The sequence below is a fragment of the Rhinocladiella mackenziei genome (assembly GCF_000835555.1).
Source record: "Rhinocladiella mackenziei CBS 650.93 unplaced genomic scaffold supercont1.5, whole genome shotgun sequence".
In the NCBI taxonomy this organism is placed as follows: domain Eukaryota; kingdom Fungi; phylum Ascomycota; class Eurotiomycetes; order Chaetothyriales; family Herpotrichiellaceae; genus Rhinocladiella; species Rhinocladiella mackenziei.
The window spans coordinates 141,676-162,755 of record NW_013550600.1 but is presented as its reverse complement, the minus strand read 5'-3'; the positions used below and the strand labels follow the sequence as shown (position 1 = coordinate 162,755).

The window sequence follows — 21,080 nt, the reverse complement described above, 5'->3', positions numbered from 1 at the left end:
GGGGGGGGTTCGTTTGCAGAGTAGCATTGCAGGGGTAGATGACTGGCTCGGACCGACGGGAGAGGATGATTGAGACCTCCAGCGAGACAAGAAAGTATGGGCTTCGAGAAGAAGAAGAGAAGCAGGAATGTGTTGAGTGTTGTTTTTAGAGTCATACGATGGAGGGAGGGCCGCGGGGCCCGAATGTAAGGAGGGAGGACGGTGCAATCTGTGTTGTGTTTTTTCTTTGGCCGGTAGAATGTCGGTCGGATGAAAAGACGATACTAAGTGGATATTAGGCGATGATGAACCAAGAAAAAAGAAAACACTCGGGCCCGAACCCGGTCAGATTGATCGAAAGCCAGACTATTCAGGCCAAAAAGTAACTTGTCTGATGTTTGCGCGGCAAACCATGGATAAATTGTTCGGCAGATTGGATGGGGACAGGTCAAAGGCAGCTAGACAGGAATCAGGATGGATGGAGAGTGTTAGTGGTCGGGCCGTTCGGGGGTACGCCTGGCCGAAGGATGCGGATGCTATCCCACATCACCATGTGGGAAGTGGATGTATGGAGGATTTGGATTTTCTTCCCCGGCGGCTAAATAAATAATCAATTAGCAAGACTGTTTCTGTAGGTATTGTACCAGGGATGGGACAGGAGAGGAGCGAGGTGGGTGGGTAGAGACTTTTGCTGGGGTGGGTTAGACGAAGACTCAAAGACAAAAATGAAATTTCTGTGAGATGATGGTGAGGTGATATTGGTGATTATACCGATGATGATGAAGGTAGGAGAACAGAATAGAAAGCACGAGGACCACCGTCGCAGCTGGGTAGGAGAGATGTGGATGGTGACGGCGACGGTGGTGGGCACCAAAGAGACCGCAGGAGGGAGAGGAGGAGGGACAAAGGCAGGGCACGCAGGCAGGGTCTCAGCCTGCGTCTCCCCACAATTGCAGACTTGGTTCTCTCACTCCTGCTCCTTGCATATCGCATGTACCTACACAAGCCTGCTGTTTAGCCTAGTTGAGTAGTCGACTTAGCGCATGCATGCACGAATCACCTCTCTGAGAGCCGTATGGATAATGCATTTTCGCATTTTGTGTAGTGACAAAGATTCCAGAATTTCCCCGGATTGTCCCATTCTGAAATCCATATACAGTCTCCTACTCCTTCTGTTTCTGCAAATTCCCTCTCCCCACCAATACTCTTCTCCAGCTACTCTTGTTACCGCACATGTACATGCGCTCTGCATCGGCGTCTGCACCTTCGGCTCAGAAACATCCTCGGACCATCCTCAAAAATCACGACCAAAACGATCCAACACGGCCATTACCCTACCATTGACACGACCGCTACTACTAACCTTCAAACCTTCGATCTCTTTACATGTCTCCTCATTCTCCTTCTCCAGGAATGCCGCTTCAAACCAATATCTCCAGCAACTATGACCTCCTGAATGTCTCCTGATTATTCCATCCTGGCTTTTTGGTCATACCCGCTCTGCAACCACTGCTGTCCTAGCGTCTAGCGTCCAAAATTCAACCCGAATACACCTCCGATCCGCTTCACGATGTTCCATACTTTCGAGACCACTCAGTACACCAGTCCTGACCAGAGCGAAGGAAACCCTGCTGCTAAACGACGCACGTCCACTGTAAGAGCCTGTGAGCCCTGCCGGAGACGCAAGATCCGATGCAATGGCGAGCACCCGTGCGAAACATGTCAGTGGTATCGGAAAGCCGCCTCCTGTCACTATACTGAGCCCAGGCAGAGACAGATGCCATCCCGAAGGTGAGTTTCTAGGGAGCGACCAGCGCCCCTCCATCTTCTCACCTTGATATAGATCTGTCGAGAAAATCTCGCAAGCCCTGCAGGAATATCGAGCCATCCTCCAAAGACTCTTTCCCCACGTGCACCCCGACCAACTCAAAGACCTTTCTCGCGAGAGACTTGTGGAGCTCGTTTCCAAGACCAGCCCTTTCCATCCTCCATCTCCACGAACCCCGAGCGTCGAAGAGAAGCCGCCTCCCGTAAATCCTGATGCCGGCAGCCTGGAACAACTTCAGCCCATGCCCGAGGAGGGCAATGAACCCTTTGACCGTAAACCTCACGCCCTCAAAGGTATCACTGACGACGTCAACATGCTTTCTCTCTCTGTCAAGCAGAATCCCTCCTATCTGGGGATCTCCTCCGTCATGGCGGTTTTGCGCGTCATCACTTGGCTCGATCCCGAATGCCTCACCAAATCACCCGAGAGAAGCGTCGTTCCTAGCCGGGAAACCTCGTCCCCTCCCGAAAACCACGCGATTGAGAAGGATACCCCTCGAGGGGACGCCTCGTCGTCCTCGGCCTGGGACGAAATCCCTCTCATCAACGCCTACTTCACCTATGTTCATCCATTTGTCCCCCTCATCGAGGAACAATCCTTCAGAGAAACCTACATGGCTGCTCAGAGGACCGATTCGCGATGGCTCTTGCTTCTCAATACCGTGTTGGCCATGGGAAGCATGGCGGCGGGGACCTCGGAGGACACCGGCCATCAGGTATACTTCAGCCGTGCCAAACAGCACCTCAACATGGACGTCTTGGATTCGGCTCATCTGGAGACCGTCCAGGCCCTCGCCCTTCTGAGCGGCCTCTATCTTCACTATGTTCAGATCCCCAACCAGGCCAATGCCTTGATGGGCGCCACGCTGAGGGTGGCTACCATGCTGGGCTTGCACCGAGACTATACCGAGGGTGTCGGTCCAGCAAAGGTTCAGAAGGCCTCGTTTTCGATCGAAATGCGACGAAGAATCTGGTGGTGTGCCTTCATGTTAGATGCTTGGGTCGGAAACACTCTCGGAAGACCCAGTATGGGTCGCATGAGCCACGCCATCACGGCGAAACCTCCTCAAGAACCGATCGGTCAATCCACGGTGATGCTCACCCTGGTGCAAGAAAATGTTCGTTTCTGTATCATCAGCACCAGAATGGAAGATGCACTGGCCATCTCGCCACTACTCGAGGAGCATGAACGTCATGCACTCGATGCCGTCTACCTGGAATGGTACAAGCACTCTTCGGTGCGGAGCAGTTCACCGCGCCCTAACGTGGGTGAATCTCCTGGCGTCACCGTGCTAAAGAACGTCATGAGATGGCGCTATCTTTCCAACCGAATCATCCTCCACCGCCCAGTGCTATTGTGGTACGCGATGCGCAAGATAACTTGGGAGAAATTGTCCCCTGAGAAGAAATCGGCGGTGGAACTGTGTCGTGAGGTGTGCGCAGATCTGATCAACGATATCGCTACCACTTGGCGAGGCCAAAAAGCATGCCAGATGTCTGGTTGGAATGCGACGTGGTTACTTTACCAGGCAACCATGGTCCCCCTTCTCTCACTTTACTCGGATCCTCTCGACACCAAAGTCGTCGAAAGCAGTCGCCATCAAGTGGAGATGGCGATGCGGGTCATGAAAGAGCTTCAGGGTTGGTCTACCACGGCAAGACGGTCCTTGGAAGTTATTGCCAGGCTATATGAAGCCAGCAAACGACACTCCCCCCAAATTCAGGAACCGCCAGAGGTGTATCTGCCCAATACTATGGATACACCGACATCGACGGCCACTCCCGCACCACCACCACCACCACCATCATCGGCAGCAAATTTCCGCCCGGCATACATCGACGTCTCCTTTGCCAGTTCGTATGGCAATCCACCCGTCCTGAACACAGCTAGCCAGGAAGTGTTTATGGATAATATGTTTGCCAGTTTGAAATGGAGTACCAGTTGGGACAGTCCCATAGGCGGCCCTCAAATGATGAATGGCTGGGATTACAGTTCCATGCACAATTGGGCCGGTATTCCACAAGCCGACGAATATTTTGACATGGGCTTTGCCGAAGATCCCACCCATATGGGATTCGATTTGGACATGCAAACCTCCAATCCGACCGAGATGATGAATGGACAGATGGAACACCGCCATTCGTTATGATGAATAAATCAAGTGCTTCACATACCTACCAATCCCAATACAAGACTAGGAGTTTGCTTCCTTTCGGAGTCTGCTCTGCACATGCGTCCAGAATTACATGCAGGCTGCATCACTGACCGAGGCAGAGTGACTGCGCCGCCCAAACGAACCCTGGTCGACGCATGCACATATTTCTCATTGACAAGTGTTAATTTCCAACAACCACAGACTTATCCGTGCATAAAGTTTCCGCAATCCACCGTCTTATTTTCGAGCGATCGCGAATATCGCCTATTCAGAGTTCTAGGGTGATTTCGCCGGTGAAATATCTCAGTGCCCTTTTTTGGTGGTGTCGGCAACTAGTTTTTGCAATTTCGTCTGAACACGGTTGCCCACAGCCGATAATTTTCGAGTCGTCGGAAGTGGCTTTTAGCCAACCGAGGCTGTGAAACACATGTACGGTTCCGATAAACCAACCACTTCCTCGCCCTCTAAGCTTCCTCCTTGCAACCATCGTTTAACTAACGAGACGGGCCACACCACACCCGAGGCGAAAGTCGTGGAGTCGGTGTCTGGGGTAACCTCCCCGGATGATCTGTACTAAACAAGGAAAGGATCCGGTGGATAGCACATGGAGGTAACTCCCCAGAGCTTTTTGGGCCAGGTGGACTCATGGAACATTGCTTTCTTTTTGTGAGGAAGTTCCAAGCCTTGATACTGTCACCACTGCTGGCCGAGATTTTTTAGCACCGTTGTCGGTTCATCGGTCTGACATCGTGGTGATCTTTTGTCAGGACGTGGCCCTCAGCTCCTTATCCTATTCTGGTGGACACATGGGATCTACCGATCAAGATCCGATGTTTTGAGTGATGTCTGGACCTTTTCAACCCGAAGTGGGCTAGTATAGCCTTCCTATCAGCATGACTCTTCCATGTGACCAACAAATCCCGTGGTGTGGATACATATATGGCTGATATTACCTTTCTATCGTGCGAGGACACTTCACGCCGTCCTTTTGAACGGCCTCCCTTCTTCTTCGCGAGGCATGTCCTCGGAAAATTTTCTGGTAGACCTTGGTTTCATGATGACAAAAGTTACTATGCGAAAAGGTGCTTTGACTCGAGCGAATTTCAGTTTCGATTCTTGATGTCTCTATTGGAGATGGCCGAAGAAATTCTCTTCGACAAGCAACAATTGCACATATCATATACTCTGAAGGACCGACAAAACGACGAAGAATGTTTGAAGTCTTCCAGTCTCGTATCGTTGGAAGGATCGTGAAGTAAGATCACGAGGAATGAAGCACCACTATGTACATACGAATCCACATCTTCCGTCCTATCTCATTCATGTTCAACCTCGCCATTATCCGGAATCTGATTCCGAATTTGATTTTCCCAACTTTCATTGCCATCCAAATGAATCCAGCCCAACGCCCTCACGCCATGTTTGAAGCACAAGTTGGAGTGAGCCAACGAACCTGGACTCTAGCACACAGCAACTTTCGGTAGATGAGGTGACAGACAGCTTTTGGCTTACGCATTTTCCTTTCCTCTATGTCACATCACATCGACTCCACAAACAAATGCTCGACGATCTCCCGTCCCATGCCAATCGACTCGAATCGACGTACCCCATGGATCCGTCCTGCTCTCCATCCACCTCGATAGTACTCTCTTAACATCTCTGCAAATAATTACTTGGGACCAAACCAATGCCACCACCTCTGGTGCCCTTGACGCTCTCTTTGACTTCGGCCTCCCACCAACCATCATCCTGCAGGCGCAGCACAGCCAGGATATCACCTTTGCTGAAGCTCAACTCCTCCGGGATCGCGGCCGTGTAGCTGTACATCGCCCGTGCTGTTTCGATTTGAGTCAGACATCTGTTACGAAACAACGGTCCAATGTCTTGGGGGATTCAAAACTCACCATAATGCAATATCGGTGCAGGCGCAGCAGCAGGTCTAAATGGGATATTAGCTGAACTCTTGCTGCGTTCTCTCCCAAGTTCGGTGTCCGTGGCGCCTCTGTGTTTCGATTCTCGTCCGTCATGGCCTTGATGTTGCTGCTGGTACCGATCCCCACCGAAACTGGAGTTCGGCCGCATCATTCCTTGTCGGCTTCGTCCACTGCCACTGCCGGAGCCATCGTATCTCGTCACGTCCTGAGAACTCAGTTGCATCTCCATTCCACTGCCTTGTCTTGGCCCGGGGCCTTGACCTGGACCTCTTGATCTTCCACCTCCGTACGGATTAGGCGAGGCTGCGCGGTAGTGAGATCCAGGCTGGCCTGGAGGATTGCCGTTTTGTTGCATCATCGCTGGGGCGGGACTGCGTGATCGCATATATGGATCCTGAGGCTGCGGACTAGCAGCGCGGGGCATCATCCCCGGCCCAGGACTTCGAGATCGTGGATACTGGCTCTGGGGCTGTGGACTTGCGGCTCTCGGAGCCATATCTGGGGCGGGGCTCCTCGACCGTTGTTGATATCCACCCTGTGGTTGTGGGCTGGCAGCTCTCATCATTCCGGGGCCTGGACTGCGTCTTCCATCTCGAGTGCCTGGTCTGGATTGTTGACTGCCTCTAGGATTTGAAGAAACTGAGCCAATGCCCCACGTCTCCGTGCGATTCAGCATCTCCCTCTTGGTATGTGCAGGTTGTGGGACACCAAGAGCGCTCCGCGGTTTACCTCCACCACTCTCATAAGCTGGTGGAGGAGTTCCTCGTTGTGCTGCCAACCGTGCCTGACTCTCCGCACTCAACGTAGGTGGTCTTGCCGCGGGATCTTGATCAGGGGCTGGAGTGGCTACGCCGTGATAACGATCGACTGCCACTCGCGTGCTGGCTTGTTTGGCCATGCCAGTTACGCCATTGGAGCTCTGCTTCAGATCGGCTAACGCTTGCACAATAGGATCATGCGTGAGATCGTCACCCATTGCTGAAGGCGGAGGAAGGAATTGACTGCGACGATTGGCCGCACTTGCCTTTGGTGTTGACTGTGGACCATCCGGGCTTGCCACATCGAAGACGTTACTGCCGACATTCAACTGGAAGCTTGCTCGAGGATCCGCGACGTCTTCACCTTCGGGAGCCATTGCAGCGGTGTTTCGATTGAAAAAGCTTGGTGTTTGACGGGTTGGGGACTTGGTCGGACCTGACTGAGTGCTAGATACCGTGGGATTGAGATTGATTCGACCACCGGATGCCGAAGTCGCGCTCCACGTGTTGCGATTTGGAGGGCTGCTAGCAGAGTGATGGTCATTCTCTCTTCTGGACTTTCGGCGGAACGGGCTGTTTGAAAAGAATCCCGATCTCTTCTTTTGAACAGCTTTGTCAGGCGATGTCATGCCCGGCAACGCAACACCGTTGACAGGTGCCATCTTGGTGGGTGATGCTGCACCAGAGCTCGGCTCAGCACTGGTGAATGAACTTGGGGCAGAGTATTCGCTTTGGCTGTCTCTGCTCTCTGGTCTCGTGTTCGAAGACAGGGCGGACCCAGCCACTGAAGGGGCGTCCGCTCGGCAAAACATGGTCATTCCATCGGTCGGGTATTGATTATGCGGTACTTGCGGCACGTCACCGTGTTGACTCGGGCAGTAGTTTGGAGGAACATTGGGCCCCGGCTGCTTGTAGTTGAGGGGTGGAGGTCGACCGCTATTGGCATTCGATGGAGTTGGCATATCATCTTCATCGGGACCCACAAGCTCTCCTGAGAGGCGTTGGGGAGTGCCATTTCGGTTGCTTCTTGTTCCTGCATTTGAATGCGTGGGCGAGGATGATCTGAATGCCGGATTGGTGGTACGCGAGAATTGGGCAACCGAATAGTTGTCATCTTCGGACACCTCTGAAGCACTATCAACATCGCCCCGGCAGAAGTTGATGTATCGTGGCGGATCTGGTATCTCCTGGCCTGTCCCGCAGGTCTTGATGAAGCTGGAGATGTCCTTTTCCACCTCACAATTCTCCAGGGCCAGTCTAATCTTCTCACAAGAGGCATCATCCGAAACGCAGACTGTGGATGCGATGTTGGCGAAAGCCCACAAAGAAGACTTGGTGAAGTCCAGGCGCTCTTCCTCGAGGTCTTGGAATTTGTCGCAGGCTGCCTTCCACTCTTTGTTCCATCGCCCCGTCGTCTCCTCCAGAACCTTGACGGCGGCTTCATATTCATTGGAATTCGCGGCCATGTTGATCTGCGTCTTTTCGAGTTTTGCTTTATTCTTGCGTTCCTCTTGTCCCATGACCATATGACCTTGCGCTAGATACCCTTTGATCCTCAGACAGTCCTGCTCGTATTTGTCTCGGCTCTTGTTGACGTGGGCCGTTTGTGCTTGTTTAGTCTTGAGGAGCCTCTCAATCCCATTTTGTACAATCTTGCGACGCTCTTTCATGCCACCGGCGAAAGCGACCAAAGGTTCCTCCAACTCCGACCTCATTTGTTGGGCGATTAAAGCATGCTGCTTGCCCATGGATTCGGTTTCGCCCCTCGCGACGTCGAGACTGGCTCTGAGTGTTCCTTGCTCAACACTGCCCAGCGGCTTTCGGGACAGGTTCAACAGCTTTTTGGCATATTCCTCCTCCAGAGCGGCACGCGCATTGTAAAAAGCCTTGAGTTCGTCGCAAGTGGTTTTGGCATTTTGCATTCGTGTGAGGAGAGGGTCCACGCCCGCGTCATCTCGTCCCCAGAAGTTGTTTGAAACTGTATGCGAGTGAGAAGAGTCCAGGCGTCCAGGTCCCGTCGTACTTACAGCTCAGAGGCACTGAAGGAGGGGCGCCTGCTTCCGGTGTGGCGCCGGGAGGCATAATACCTACTACGATGAGTCCTTCTTGAAAAGCTCAACCTTGATCTGCGGCGTGAAGAAAGAGGATTCGGCCCAGTCTTAGAGTGGTATCTGTCGGTGCATGTCCGAGCAGCAGTTGTAATGAAAGTACCTGGTCGCTCCGATTGCAATCGGAGCCAGTGACGAATTGTGGTCATTGTTTAGAGCAGGGGGTTGTCCTGGCAACCACCTCCAAACTATCACCAGGCTGAGAAGGCACACTTGTGTACGACCCACAATGATGAATTTCCCCTTTCTTCTTGCAATGGCAGCCTGATTTTAACGAATCACATATTTGGTTTCTATCAACATCTAACCAACCTGAAACGCGCGACCCCCAGTCGGTCATCTGCTTCGTGTCTTCTCTCTATATCCTCATCGTCACTACCTTGGCCCCATTCTATTCAAAGTCTGCTCATCTACCTTCACTGTCTCATTATTGTCTGTAATTCCATATGACATGTTGGTGGAAGTCAATAGTTACTCCAATCGTGTGGCCCTAATTCCTGTTTCCTTTTCGATGGCTGTGTGGAACCTTTCGTCAATACTAAACTTAAGCCACCCTGCTAATGTTCCACTCTAGTCTTGCTGCCGTTGGGATGGATTCAAGTTCAAGCTGCGCGTTCGCAGATGGTGACAGATCGACCCGAGTCACTCGGGAGCGAGAAAAGTCCGCTGAGATAAATCATCAGAATTGATGGAGACGATGGCGCAATGATTCCAAGCCGGACAAGTCTCCGCATAATTCTACCACCCTCGTCAGCGAGCGAATTTCGATCATTATCATTCCGCTTACACAAGGAACGCGGTGAATGTGGTGTCGGGACGGAAAGAGGAAGATGATTGCAGAGGCAACAAGAGCTCGGAGTTCTACGTTTGACCTGCCAAAAAGGGCAAATCCACGCATTTATGGTGTTGTTTTGAGACCAGGCAGGGTTAGACTGGAGCGATATTTTGATCACCGGGGATATTCCAAACCGTCGCACTTGCACGTCTGTTTCGAGAAGGAGAAGCTTTCAGATGTGTTGGCCGATGCTCATTCATTGTCGACGAAAGAGTTTGCGAGTCGTCCAAAGAACGGCACTTCGAAATGGTCCAAGTTATCCACGTCTCGGTATGCGTGCAGGGCCAGGAATCCAATCAAGATCAGGTCGACAGCGAATAACATCCAAGATAGGACTCGAGACCAGGACAAGATCAGGTGGAGGACAAAGATGGCCGAGAATAGCATGCTGGACTGCCACGCATGAAATCGCACATAGTCACTCTTGTGTTCGAAAATAAGCAAGAACACTCCTCCAGCGGGCGGAAGGAACAAATAAGCCAACATGGCTTCGTAATCCAATCTTATCGGGAGACTAGTCTCAAATGCTTCCAAACTCTGACCTCGTCCTTCTCGAGAACTCGAAAATCTGTTTGCGAAGGCATCGTGTGCAAAATCACTCGGAGGGGGGAGAAACTGGGCCGCGGAGATCGCATGCGCGGCGCTCTGAGAAGGCTTGTTCTTGGGAGGAGGTGACCGCACACGGGGCGAGTCTATGGACGCTCGATTTTTGCCCGGCGGAGGAGAGAGAGCACGTTCTCTGTTATCGCATGAGTGAGTAAACTTGCCGTCGTTTTAATGAATTGGGGGGAAGCGTACAACTCTGGGGACTCGTCCTGGTAGGGTGCAAAATTCATGGTTGATCTCGGTTTGATGGGGTCTGATGTTGATTCCGATGCGACAACAGCGAGATTTACTTGAAATGAGCGTGCGTTGAAAGTCTCACACTGGAAAGAGAATGTTAGTTGAGGCGAGATGAGATGAGCTGCAATTTGGCGGCCGCGTCGAAGTTCCTGGCTTGGCGATAGAGAAGTTGGCGCACGCGATCACTCCATCTCGGTCGACTTGCGTCATTGGAATGAGGACCACCTTGAACATGGCGGACCATTTTACTTCGTACATCTGCGACTCCTGTCTACATATTGGCCGACAGATTCCTGGTTCCTAAATCCCTTTTCAACCCCGTGTTCGAGACGCTCGATCAGCCATTCCTCGCCCGATTCCAGATGTTGTTCTTCTCGTAAAGCCTGGCCCTCGCTTGGTACCGGTGCCGCTGGTTGCGCTGGATCCTCCCATTTGTGCGTAGGACGAAGGGGTATTCCTTCCCGTCGTACCAAGCCTGCCTCTCGATGTGATTTTTGATTGTTTCGCACCTGCTTCAGCTTTGCGCTTTTCCTCCTCTTCAGCTCGTCTCATTGCGGCCGTCTTTCTTTCCTGCTCTTCAGCTTCTCGTCGATTGGCCGCGCGCTGCTTTTCCAGGACTTCCTGTTCGATATCGGCAATGTCTTGACTAGCGCCATGCCAGTTTGGGTCGAGAATGAGTCGCTGATTGTGTTCCGTCTGAGACAAGATGCGTGTCCAAGTGTTCAGCAGAGTGGACGCAGCGGTGACAGTATTGTTTGCAGTCTGCTGGCCCAGTCAGTCTCGGCGAATGCTTATTGCGACAGTCCGCCATACCTTCATGTTGTCTTTCGCCTTTTCCAGACTTTGTATCACCCCTTCAATGGCCTCATTGACCTGCCGCACACTTTGCAATTCCTGGCGGAGAGTGTCTTCGCGGGCTTCTTGTTCCTGGTACGTGGGCCTCGAGGGATTTGGATGCTTTCCAGATGCTTTGGACGGTTCTGCCGCAGGTTTGGCTGGTGAATCCCACAGACTTTCATCAACGGCTTCATCATTCCGGGAGGAGTCGTTAGGATTCATGGTGCGACCAAACCGACGACAATGTTCAATTGGCGGCGACTGAAGAGTCGAGGTAATTGTTGTTCCACGGGTAGATAGGTTCTGTATGGTCACAATCGGAATCCAAAAACAAAAAAAGCACTTTTACGCGCGTGGGGAGCGGGCCGTGTTTCGCGTGGATCCTGGGGGGCTTTCATTGGTTCCCAGCCACCGGCACTGTTCCAACTTCTAGAAGGCCAACCTCCATTTTCAATCACCCAAACTCACAACCCCATCTCCAAATGCTGCCATCATCTCTTTGCTACAATCTATACTTACTATATAACCCTGCTCATCAGCATTCGCCCTCCTAATACCCCCCTGCGACCCCTTTGGAAACCATTGGCGCTGCGTGATCGAATTTGGAGGCCGTGTTGGTGCCCTCCGACATATTCACACCAGGTGCCCGGCAGTTTTTGCTTGACTTCATTTCATGAGAACGGCACAACAATGGCTGCCACACCACCACTTCAGATTGCCTCTACCCCAGACACTCCTCCAACACCTCTACATGGTGCGGCCTATGATCATCCATATTCTCGTTCCTCGCGACGCACCACCCGATCGAGTACAAGAATCGCTTCGAGAGAGCTGCGCTCGACTCCGGATGCTCCACGCCGGAACTCTCGAGGTGAACCATCAGTGACAACTCCAAAATTGTCGAATCAGTCTCCTTCAGGTCCTACACGAGGCCTTCGCTCGCCGCAATCAACTCCCCGGCACAAAGCTGAGCGCCGTGTCCAAGTGGTTTCGCCCTCCTCTCCCCGCTCTCATTCCTCAACTTCCCAACTACCCCCTCCGTCCCATTCGCACCTTCAACCTCGTCCCTCTTCCTCAACTACAATATCTGAGGGTATGCTTCCCACACCGGTCAAGACTCCCAAGAAGAAAATGGTGCCCAAAGTGGACAATGCCGCGAGAGCTCTTTTCCAAGACGCTCGTAGCACTGTTGACCCGGTCAAAGTCGAGCCCACTCCGAAAAGAAATAGGAAGAACAAACGTTACAATGGCTTTTCGCTCGAGTCGTTCTCCGAAGAAGGCGAGGATAATCGCGGCCAGATTCAGATCTTCACCGACTCTCGGGACAAGGTACCACAAGTCGACCCAAGCACCGGTAACCCGTTCATGGAAGACCGTCCCAACGGTGAGATGTCACCTAGTCGAAAAATTGCCGGGACAACAAAGCGACGCAAAATCAGTGGCGAGAAGAAGCGAGACCCTCAAGTGGAAGAAGCGATTCGAAAGGATGAAGGCATGGTATACGTATTGTGAGTTTCTGTCCTCCCCTTCTACTGACCTCGATGCTAACTATTGAAGCCGTGGCAAGAAAGTCTACCGACGATTTGATGATGCTGAAGATGAGGAAGAAGAGATCGATGCGGAAGATCTTGGTCTGTCAAGCCACACGCCGAATGGCTCATCCGACACACCACTCAAGACTCTCACTCGACGGTCCATTAAGCCAACACGTCTCTTTCAGACCGAAGGGCAAAAGCGGGCGCGCGAGCTGGAGAAAGAGGAAGAAGCCCCGACAGACATTGAAGACGATGTGAACGGAATCCCATCGGCGGAAACGAGTAACCTCGACACTGCTGACAGCGTCCCAACTTCGAAGCCAGGTCGGTCTCTCCGCTCGACGGTGAAAGCACCCGCTGTCACCTCCGACGGGGGTGATATCGGTAAGATTGGCGCCAAGTCGAGGAGGAGTAAGAAATCAAGTCCATTTGATTCATGGCCCAGGGTTAAATCGGGCTCGCGCACTGTCAGCTCCGCTTCAAAAGGCAGAAAACGAGGGGCAACCGAGACCGTCGAGGATAATGTCGAGATTGAAGGCACTGAATCGAAAAGACAAAAACCATGAGATGAGATGAGATGAGCAACGAACAGTGGGAAGTCACTGCGACTGAGGCTTTTGAGATCCCATCTGGAACGAGGATGTTTGTATATGACATGGCCTTGGGCACCCAGCGTCGGTTCCGATCCAGCATGGGCAATTTATGGCACACATATTGCTGCTACCGATCGTGCTGTTTGTAGGATGACTTCTGTTTCCGAGTCGCTTCTTTTCCACTTAAGGGATTATTCGAGCTGACAGAGCTTCGAAGCAATATTTTAGAGGCGGAGGATTCAAGATACCTACTCTTTAGATCCAAGGACTGATGCCAGTAACGGTTTTGTCGTTGGAGTGATAACACGTGATCTTCGAGCGAGTTGGGCCTGCAGGATGTTGCCAAGCCTCAGGAACCTCCAGTCGAAGTCGCTTTGCATGGAAGCGGACAGACAACTCACTCACATTTACCAACTTCTCGCACGTACTCCATCAACATTGCTACACCCTTGCACGTACGGAACCTCAGAGTTTTTCCCCTCTGCCTCTTGACTCACACCAACTTTGTTTTCCCTATCACGTCGCCCAAAGAATTCCCCTGCACACCACCGCCGCCCGCCTTGCCAAATGATCGCTTCCCATGAGCTTCGATAACCCCTCCTCCTTCGCGCAGTGGCATTCCTCAATTGCTTCGTCTTCTGATAAACAGCCTCCACTTAGACCGCCCAAGCCAGCCCAATTCCCTTGGGGACAAAATCCTTCCACTTCGAGCACCCGGCGTGGACTTACACCCCTTGCGACCTCCAACTTGACCCCGACTTCAGCAGCAGGGACACGAAGAGAACAGACCATCTCTGAACCCGACCTCTACCACTCATCAATTTCACCATCCTTGGGCAATTTTCCTCCTCTCGTTGCCAGTTCAACAACTCGCCTTGGATCACGCCGAGGGACTCCACCAGGGTCATCTCACCCCAACTCGATCGTCACCACGTTTCAAGCTGGCGTTCATCAGGTGCAAGCGTACCCATCTCGCTCTGTCACATCCCCCCGATCAAGGACAATTACCCCTTCTCAGTCGTCAGCCACAGGCGTTGCGGGCCCATATTCCCAACCAGGCCTGGGGGCCGGAGGTGGAGGAGTTCACAATAGGAGTGGTGCATATTCTCCGTCTTTGACCGGAACCGGTATCAGTTCTCCTACCGGTTTAAGCTTCGAGAGCTCTCCCAGTATATCATCGAACGTCAGTTCTGCCACGACCGGTCCATCCTCCCTCTCGAAGATCTCGGCGACGCAAATTCTCCTCCTCCTCGATACGATCAGTGAAAGAGAGGGAAAAGCAAAGTGGGACAGCAAGGCGGAAAAGATCAAAAGACTACTTGATTCAAACGGCATGGAGGTCTTTGCACAGTTCTTCCGTCGCACAGTCATATTGAATGCGGCCGCCATCTTTTCGGGGGCCAAGGATTTTGATCAGGGGAGCTACAAGCTGTTACGGCAAGAACTGGACGCGGTTCTTTGGGACCCCGAGCAGGCATACAAGATATCCGAGACGATTGACACATCAAAGGAGGATCTGTTTCGTGACTTTGATTTGGTGACCTTTATCCAACATTTCTACGTCGACACGTTCCCCCAGGTCATCTTGGCCATCGCCTTTACGAAATGTGCGAGAGTCGACCTGAGAACCAAGGCGGAGAATTTTCTGTCCGAGTTTGGCCAGACCTCTCTCCGGACACTCTCGGACAGCCGCGGTAATTCCCAGCCATTCGCCGCCGAGAATGTTTGCTCCGTCATTGAATATTACGCCCTGGCCGCATCCACGAAAACGCAGCAACAGAAAATCGATCTCTGGACCGCCCTCTCCACGCGTTATGCCAATGTCAACCCTGAACAGTTCGCCGCCGTTGCGACGTCGTCTCAGCTTCTACGTATCACCAGCGAAGCCCGAGAGATGGCAAGAGAGCTACAACGACATGGTCCTAGATCTACGGCGTCCAAACAGGCGGTCCAAGACTTTTTGGCATCTTTGAACCCGGCGACCATCATCGAAGCCGAAGTAACCAATGCCTTACTCTTCCTGGCGCTTTCTGCCAGTCGGCAGTATGACATGACCAATTTTGTCACGGCTCTACCAGGCGAACAGCTAGACTGGAACTTGGTCATCCGAGGATTTGATATCCCCGCGCTCCGGTTACGGCGAGACTATTTTCCAAGGCTTTTCAATGCACTACGAGAGGTGGCGCTGGAAGACCCGCAGTTTGATCTTCAAAAACTCTGGGGAGGGCGATGGCAGAACCCAGAACCCCAACTTGCTTTTCTCAGCGGATATCTTGCCACCTCCGATCCTCACCCTTCAAAGATCCCCGGTCTTCGACCAAGCTTGTCGATTGACGATTTCGGCGATCCACCTCCCGAAATGAAGAGTCTTCTCGAGGCGGAACTTGATGGTCCTTTCGCGTCCGCCGATGCGTGCCAGGCCATTTTTGAAGTGGTACTCGGACCAGGCATAGTTCCGGAGGCAGAAGATCGAGTAGACATCTTAAACCATGTCTACCAACACCATGCGGCCTTCTTCCTGTTGTTCTTGTCCCGCATCAGCGCCAAACCGTGGGTTGCCGAGCAGGAAAAGTTTATTGCGGAATGCTTCAGCCTATTCCTCGAGAAGCAGCGGCCCGATTATCGCTCCGTTCTGGAAACACTTGCGTCACACAACGCCCAGTTCCTCTTCGATCTCTGTCATCTCGTCTTTCAGCTCGACCCCCGGCAGACAGAGGTCATTTATGAGCGAGCTGATGAATTTGGCTGGACCGAAGACTTTCTCAAACACTGGTCCAATCCTCTTGCGCTTGATATAGCCTGCATACGGGACAAAGTCCAACCGGGATTTGACCTCGACCGATATATCTCAGAGGCCAGTGATGGTCAGTCAAACCTCGGCATGATACTGTGCAAATATCTTCGAATCAAGGCGGATGATGAATTCCGCGTCCAGCGCGGAGAATCTCTCCCGCAATCTATTCCCCTCAGTCTACGGACCGTGCATACTCTCCTCGAAAAACTAGAGGATCACCTCGATAATCGTGAACTGGTCGAGGCGGCTCAGACAACATGCCTGCAAACTTATCCACGACTAATGAATTACGGAGCCGGATTCGACGATATTCTGGAAAAGAGCAGCGAGGAGAAAGGCAATAAACTTCCCGAAGTTATCGACAAACAGATGTCCGAACTTTTCGGACGTATGTACCGGTCGGAGCTCTCCATCCGTGACATGGTGAATGAGATGCGGAAATACAAAACTTCAAAAGACCCTGATCAGCAGGATCTCTTCTGCTGCATTGTCCATGGTTTGTTCGACGAATATGTCTGCTACAACGAATATCCGGAAGATGCTCTGGAGAAAACCGCACTCCTTTTCGGGAGTATCATCAAGTACAAACTGTTGCCCTCGATCCCGCGAGACTTTGGCCTCGCCCTTATTCTTCGAGCTGTCCGTGATCACGAACCGGACAGTCTCATGCACCGTTTTGGCATTGAGGCATTACTCCAGATCAGCGACCAACTATCCGAATGGCCCGGACTTTGCAGCCTGCTGTTGCAGGAACCCTCCCTCCAACATCCTGAAATCCTGCAACGAGCCGAAGAAGGACTTCGTGCACAACAAGCGGCCGGCAACGGGCTCGGTACGAATGGTGTTGGAAATGCCGTGGCCGCCAACGGCGACGAAGTTATAAAAGCCGACACCGGTCGTGGATTCCGAGCTCTTCGCGCAGACCCTCCTCCAGCGAACGCTCATTTTAGAGACCCTGATCAGAAAGTCCAGGAGAAGATCCTCTTCGTTATCAATAATCTTTCGAAGGACAACATGACGAGCAAATTGGCCGATTTGAAGGACTCACTCACACCTGAGCATTATCAGTGGTTTGCCTCGTACCTGGTGGAACAACGAGCTAGGCTCGAGCCCAACAACCAGGGGATGTACTTCCAATTCGTCAGTATGTTCAACGACAATCTTCTCATGTCGGAAATCATACGCGAAACGTTTGTCGGCATCGTCAAGATGATGAATGCGGAATCGACCATTAATTCTGCCACCGAGAGGAGTCATCTCAAGAATCTTGGTGGCTGGCTCGGGTCTCTCACTCTCGCACAGGATAGGCCGATCAAACATAAGAACATCTACTTTGTCGACTTACTTGTGGAGGGATATGAGACTCAGCGCCTCATCCTGGTGATCCCGTTTACATGCAAAGTTCTCGCTCAGGGCGCTCATTCCATGGTGTTCATGCCACCGAATCCATGGCTCATGGAGATCGTCCAGGTGTTGGTTGAACTGTACCATTTCGCCGAGCTCAAGCTAAATCTAAAGTTTGAGATCGAGGTCCTATGCAAAGACTTGAAGCTTGACTTCAAGAAGCTCGAACCCGCCACGGTCATCCGAGATCGCCCTCAAACTGACGACGACATGACCAATGTCTCGGCTCTACCAGACGGACTGGAAACTTTCGATGAGATGTCTTTGAATGGGGCGATCAATCGCGGTGTCCGTGAACGTCTCTCGGCTGTTGAGATTATGGCCACGCTACCAAACCTCGAAGATGTCCTGAAATACCCTCCAACATCGGGCTCCCCACAAGACCAAGCAATCGTCAAGAGCATCATCTATCGTGCTTTTGATCAAGCAATTCAGGAGATCATTGCTCCCGTGGTGGAACGGTCCATCACGATTGCCTCAATCTCCACCGCACAATTGATTGCCAAAGACTATGCTTTTGAGCCAGATCCCGAGAAGTATCGCACCGCCGCTAGACAGATGGTCAAGTCTTTGGCCGGCAGTCTAGCGCTAGTGACGTGCAAAGAGCCACTTCGAATGAGCATCTCCAATTACATCCGCCGCCCTGCTCAGGACGACTTGCCAGAACATCTCCTGCCTGAAGGAGCCATTTTGATGTGCGTCAATGACAATCTAGACACGGCCTGTTCATTCGTTGAGCAAGCTGCTGAGCAACGTGCTGTTCCAGAAATCGATGGGGTCATCGAGGGCGAACTCGAAGAGCGTCGTCGCTTCATCGCTGAAGGAGGAAATCGAGACTTCATCCCATCCGGGGTCAACCGCTGGTCCGCTTGGATCCCCGAACCATACAAACAAACCATCGGTGGTCTCAATGATGCACAGCGCGCGGTCTACGAGGAATTCGATCGTCGTGTCCACGGCATGAATGCCAATCATGTGCCCAATGCATCAAACGATTCCACCGGACGCCAGATTCCCGATATCCTACAAGATCCTCTGACCATGCCCAATCTTTCCACTCCGGCGGACCAGCCCGCTCTTCCACACCAAAGCCCTCTTGTTCAACAGGAGAATCGTATGCTCTCGGCCATGCACCCACCTCGCGTGAATGGATTTCCCGAGACACTTCCGCCTCATGAGCGGATTTCCATTCTCATCGAAGATGTCCAGAAAGCCGCACGAGCATCTGAAGCCACTCGTCTCAAAGATCTGGAAAAGAACAGCTCGATATTCCAAGACTTCCGACAGATTCTTATCGTCCTTACGTCTTCAACTCGTCCGGCAGCGGATCTCTTGGCCCGACAAATCGCGGAGAAGATCTGCAACATTTTCATCTCAAAGCCTCCACAAGGACCACTCGAGGCGGAGATTCTGGCTTTTTTGCTGTCAAAACTTTGCCAGCTGTCCGAACTTATCATCCGAGATGTTTTGAGATGGATGACAGCAAATGAAGACTTGTTGTTGGCCAGCTCCAACGTGGTGGTTGCGCTCGTCACCGTAGGATTGATGGAATTTGCCAGGATTGACGTCGCTATCGCGTCCATTCTCATGAGCCGGAATACACATGGCCTCCAAGTGCTTGCCGAAATCCTGGATCAAACCCTGTTCACGGACGAACCAACGGCACTCCGGGCCGACTTTGCTAACAGTCTGATTGCCACGTCGACGTGGCTGAAGGAGAAGCCCGATCTCCCTCTGGCTGCAGAGATCAACCAGAAACTCAGAGCGCATGGCATGCCCCAGTTCGTCAGCGTGGAGGTTACAGACAAGGCCAAAGTGAAGCAAGACCAAATGCGTTACGTCTTTGATGAATGGGTGGGCATCTTCGAAAACATCGGTCCTAATGAAGGCACTTGCGCCGCATTCCTCAAGGAATTGCATCAGGAGCAAGCGATCAACAGTACCGAGGATCTTACGGAGTTCCTGCGACTCTGCATTGATGCATGCATCGACTGCTACGACCGGGAGGCACAGAGCGTGCGTGGCAGTGTTGACGTTGCTTTCTCCCATGCAGATGCACTTGCTCGTCTGGTCATCATGCTGGTCAAATTCCAAGGTGATACCAACGGCGCCGTCCGACTCAGCAAGGCACCATATCTGGAGACCATTTTGACAGTACTCGTTCTCATCCTAAATCACCACCAAGTCATGCGAGGTGTTGCATTCCATCAGAGACTCTTCAACCGACTCTTTGCTAACATGCTCTATGAGTATTCTGCTGCACGGCTGGACGACACTCCCGATCATACAGAGTTGATGCTTGCTTTCGCCAAATGTTTCAAATCACTCCAGCCTTCATGGTTCCCAAGCTTTACGTACGGTTGGTACAGCCTTATCGTCCATCGGGTCTTCGTTACCGGAATGCTCAGACCAAGCAACCATACCGGATGGGACACGTATCGAGAGCTCATCGGACTACTCCTCCTCTACATTTCAGAGTTGTCCAAGACGCCAGGCCTTGATCTGCTCAACCTTGATCTGTACAAAGGCACCTTGAGAAATATCCTGGTCTTGCTTCATGACTTTCCCGAATTCCTCTGCGAAAATCATTCCTATTTCTGTTCCCGGATTTCATATGGCATCCCGCAGTTGAGGAATTTGGTTCTCACAGCGAAGCCATCAGCATATCATGATCTTCCAGATCCAATGACACCGGGTTTGAAGATTGAACGCCTGGACGAGATGAAGCGAAATCCCGTTCTGGCTCGCGGTTTCGATGCGCCCCTTCAACGTGACCAGCTTAGAGATGTCGTGACGGAGGTCATGCGCAAGACCATCGATATCGAAACTGCCTTCAAGCAGATCAAGCCGATCTTACAAGACGAACGAGGTCGAGCTTCGGCGATGGCTCCCGCCAAGAGTGTGGAGATGATAAACGCCCTGGCACCATTCATAGGACAGGACGCGCTCAACAGGTCTCCAGGGAGATTTGATCCCAACTCAGTGCATGTGGTCTTTCTCCACAAGCTTGCTGGCAGTCTTGGATACGAAGGTCGTTACCAACTCCTCAATGCCATCGCAGACCAGATTCGCTACCCTAACGCCCACACTGATTTCTTCTGCAAACTGATGCTTCACTTTTGGGGATCTGGGAACGTGGGTGAGCAGCAAATGGAGCTTCGAGAACAAATCTCCCGTATCGTATATGAACGGCTGACGGTTGCTCGACCACATGTTTGGGGAATGACCATTCTTTTCCTAGAACTTCAGCAGAATGGCACCTATGGATTTTGGGAAACTGTCGCTCCCGACTCCAACATGCAGCAACGCCTCCAACAGGCCATGCGGCCGGCTCATTAGCTCAGAGCAAAAATGCTATGGTGGAGACTGGCATCAGCCTTCCAAGTCGATGCGCGGAGAGGAGAGCGTCAGCGGCAGGCTTTTCGGTGGTATATTGATCATGTCGTGCATATTCTTTCGGCGAGGGGAATGGTTGTG

The 21,080-nt window shown here is 52.1% G+C and overlaps 6 protein-coding genes across 6 annotated transcripts; 3 read left to right on the top strand and 3 right to left on the bottom strand.

The window, feature by feature from the left end:
* Window positions 1-1,549: 1,549 nt before the first annotated feature.
* On the top strand, window positions 1,550-3,956 carry Z518_06537 (uncharacterized protein; the record flags this gene model as incomplete). The annotated part of the gene is made up of 2 exons (XM_013414669.1): window positions 1,550-1,770; window positions 1,823-3,956. The coding sequence occupies 2 exons, from the start codon at window positions 1,550-1,552 to the stop codon at window positions 3,954-3,956; spliced, it is 2,355 nt and encodes a 784-aa protein (XP_013270123.1).
* Window positions 3,957-5,612: 1,656 nt separating this feature from the next.
* Z518_06536 (uncharacterized protein) lies at window positions 5,613-8,736 on the bottom strand (the record flags this gene model as incomplete). The annotated part of the gene is made up of 3 exons (XM_013414668.1): window positions 5,613-5,797; window positions 5,867-8,632; window positions 8,682-8,736. 3 exons carry the CDS (start codon window positions 8,734-8,736, stop codon window positions 5,613-5,615), a joined length of 3,006 nt encoding a protein of 1,001 aa, XP_013270122.1.
* A 1,053-nt stretch (window positions 8,737-9,789) lies between these two features.
* On the bottom strand, window positions 9,790-10,433 carry Z518_06535 (uncharacterized protein; the record flags this gene model as incomplete). The annotated part of the gene is made up of 2 exons (XM_013414667.1): window positions 9,790-10,336; window positions 10,396-10,433. The coding sequence occupies 2 exons, from the start codon at window positions 10,431-10,433 to the stop codon at window positions 9,790-9,792; spliced, it is 585 nt and encodes a 194-aa protein (XP_013270121.1).
* A 319-nt stretch (window positions 10,434-10,752) lies between these two features.
* Z518_06534 (uncharacterized protein) lies at window positions 10,753-11,499 on the bottom strand (the record flags this gene model as incomplete). Its single annotated transcript, XM_013414666.1, has 2 exons — window positions 10,753-11,202; window positions 11,254-11,499. 2 exons carry the CDS (start codon window positions 11,497-11,499, stop codon window positions 10,753-10,755), a joined length of 696 nt encoding a protein of 231 aa, XP_013270120.1.
* A 468-nt stretch (window positions 11,500-11,967) lies between these two features.
* Window positions 11,968-13,378, top strand: Z518_06533 (uncharacterized protein; the record flags this gene model as incomplete). The annotated part of the gene is made up of 2 exons (XM_013414665.1): window positions 11,968-12,785; window positions 12,835-13,378. The coding sequence occupies 2 exons, from the start codon at window positions 11,968-11,970 to the stop codon at window positions 13,376-13,378; spliced, it is 1,362 nt and encodes a 453-aa protein (XP_013270119.1).
* A 607-nt stretch (window positions 13,379-13,985) lies between these two features.
* Window positions 13,986-20,942, top strand: Z518_06532 (uncharacterized protein; the record flags this gene model as incomplete). The annotated part of the gene is made up of 1 exon (XM_013414664.1): window positions 13,986-20,942. The coding sequence occupies one exon, from the start codon at window positions 13,986-13,988 to the stop codon at window positions 20,940-20,942; it is 6,957 nt and encodes a 2,318-aa protein (XP_013270118.1).
* Window positions 20,943-21,080: the final 138 nt, after the last annotated feature.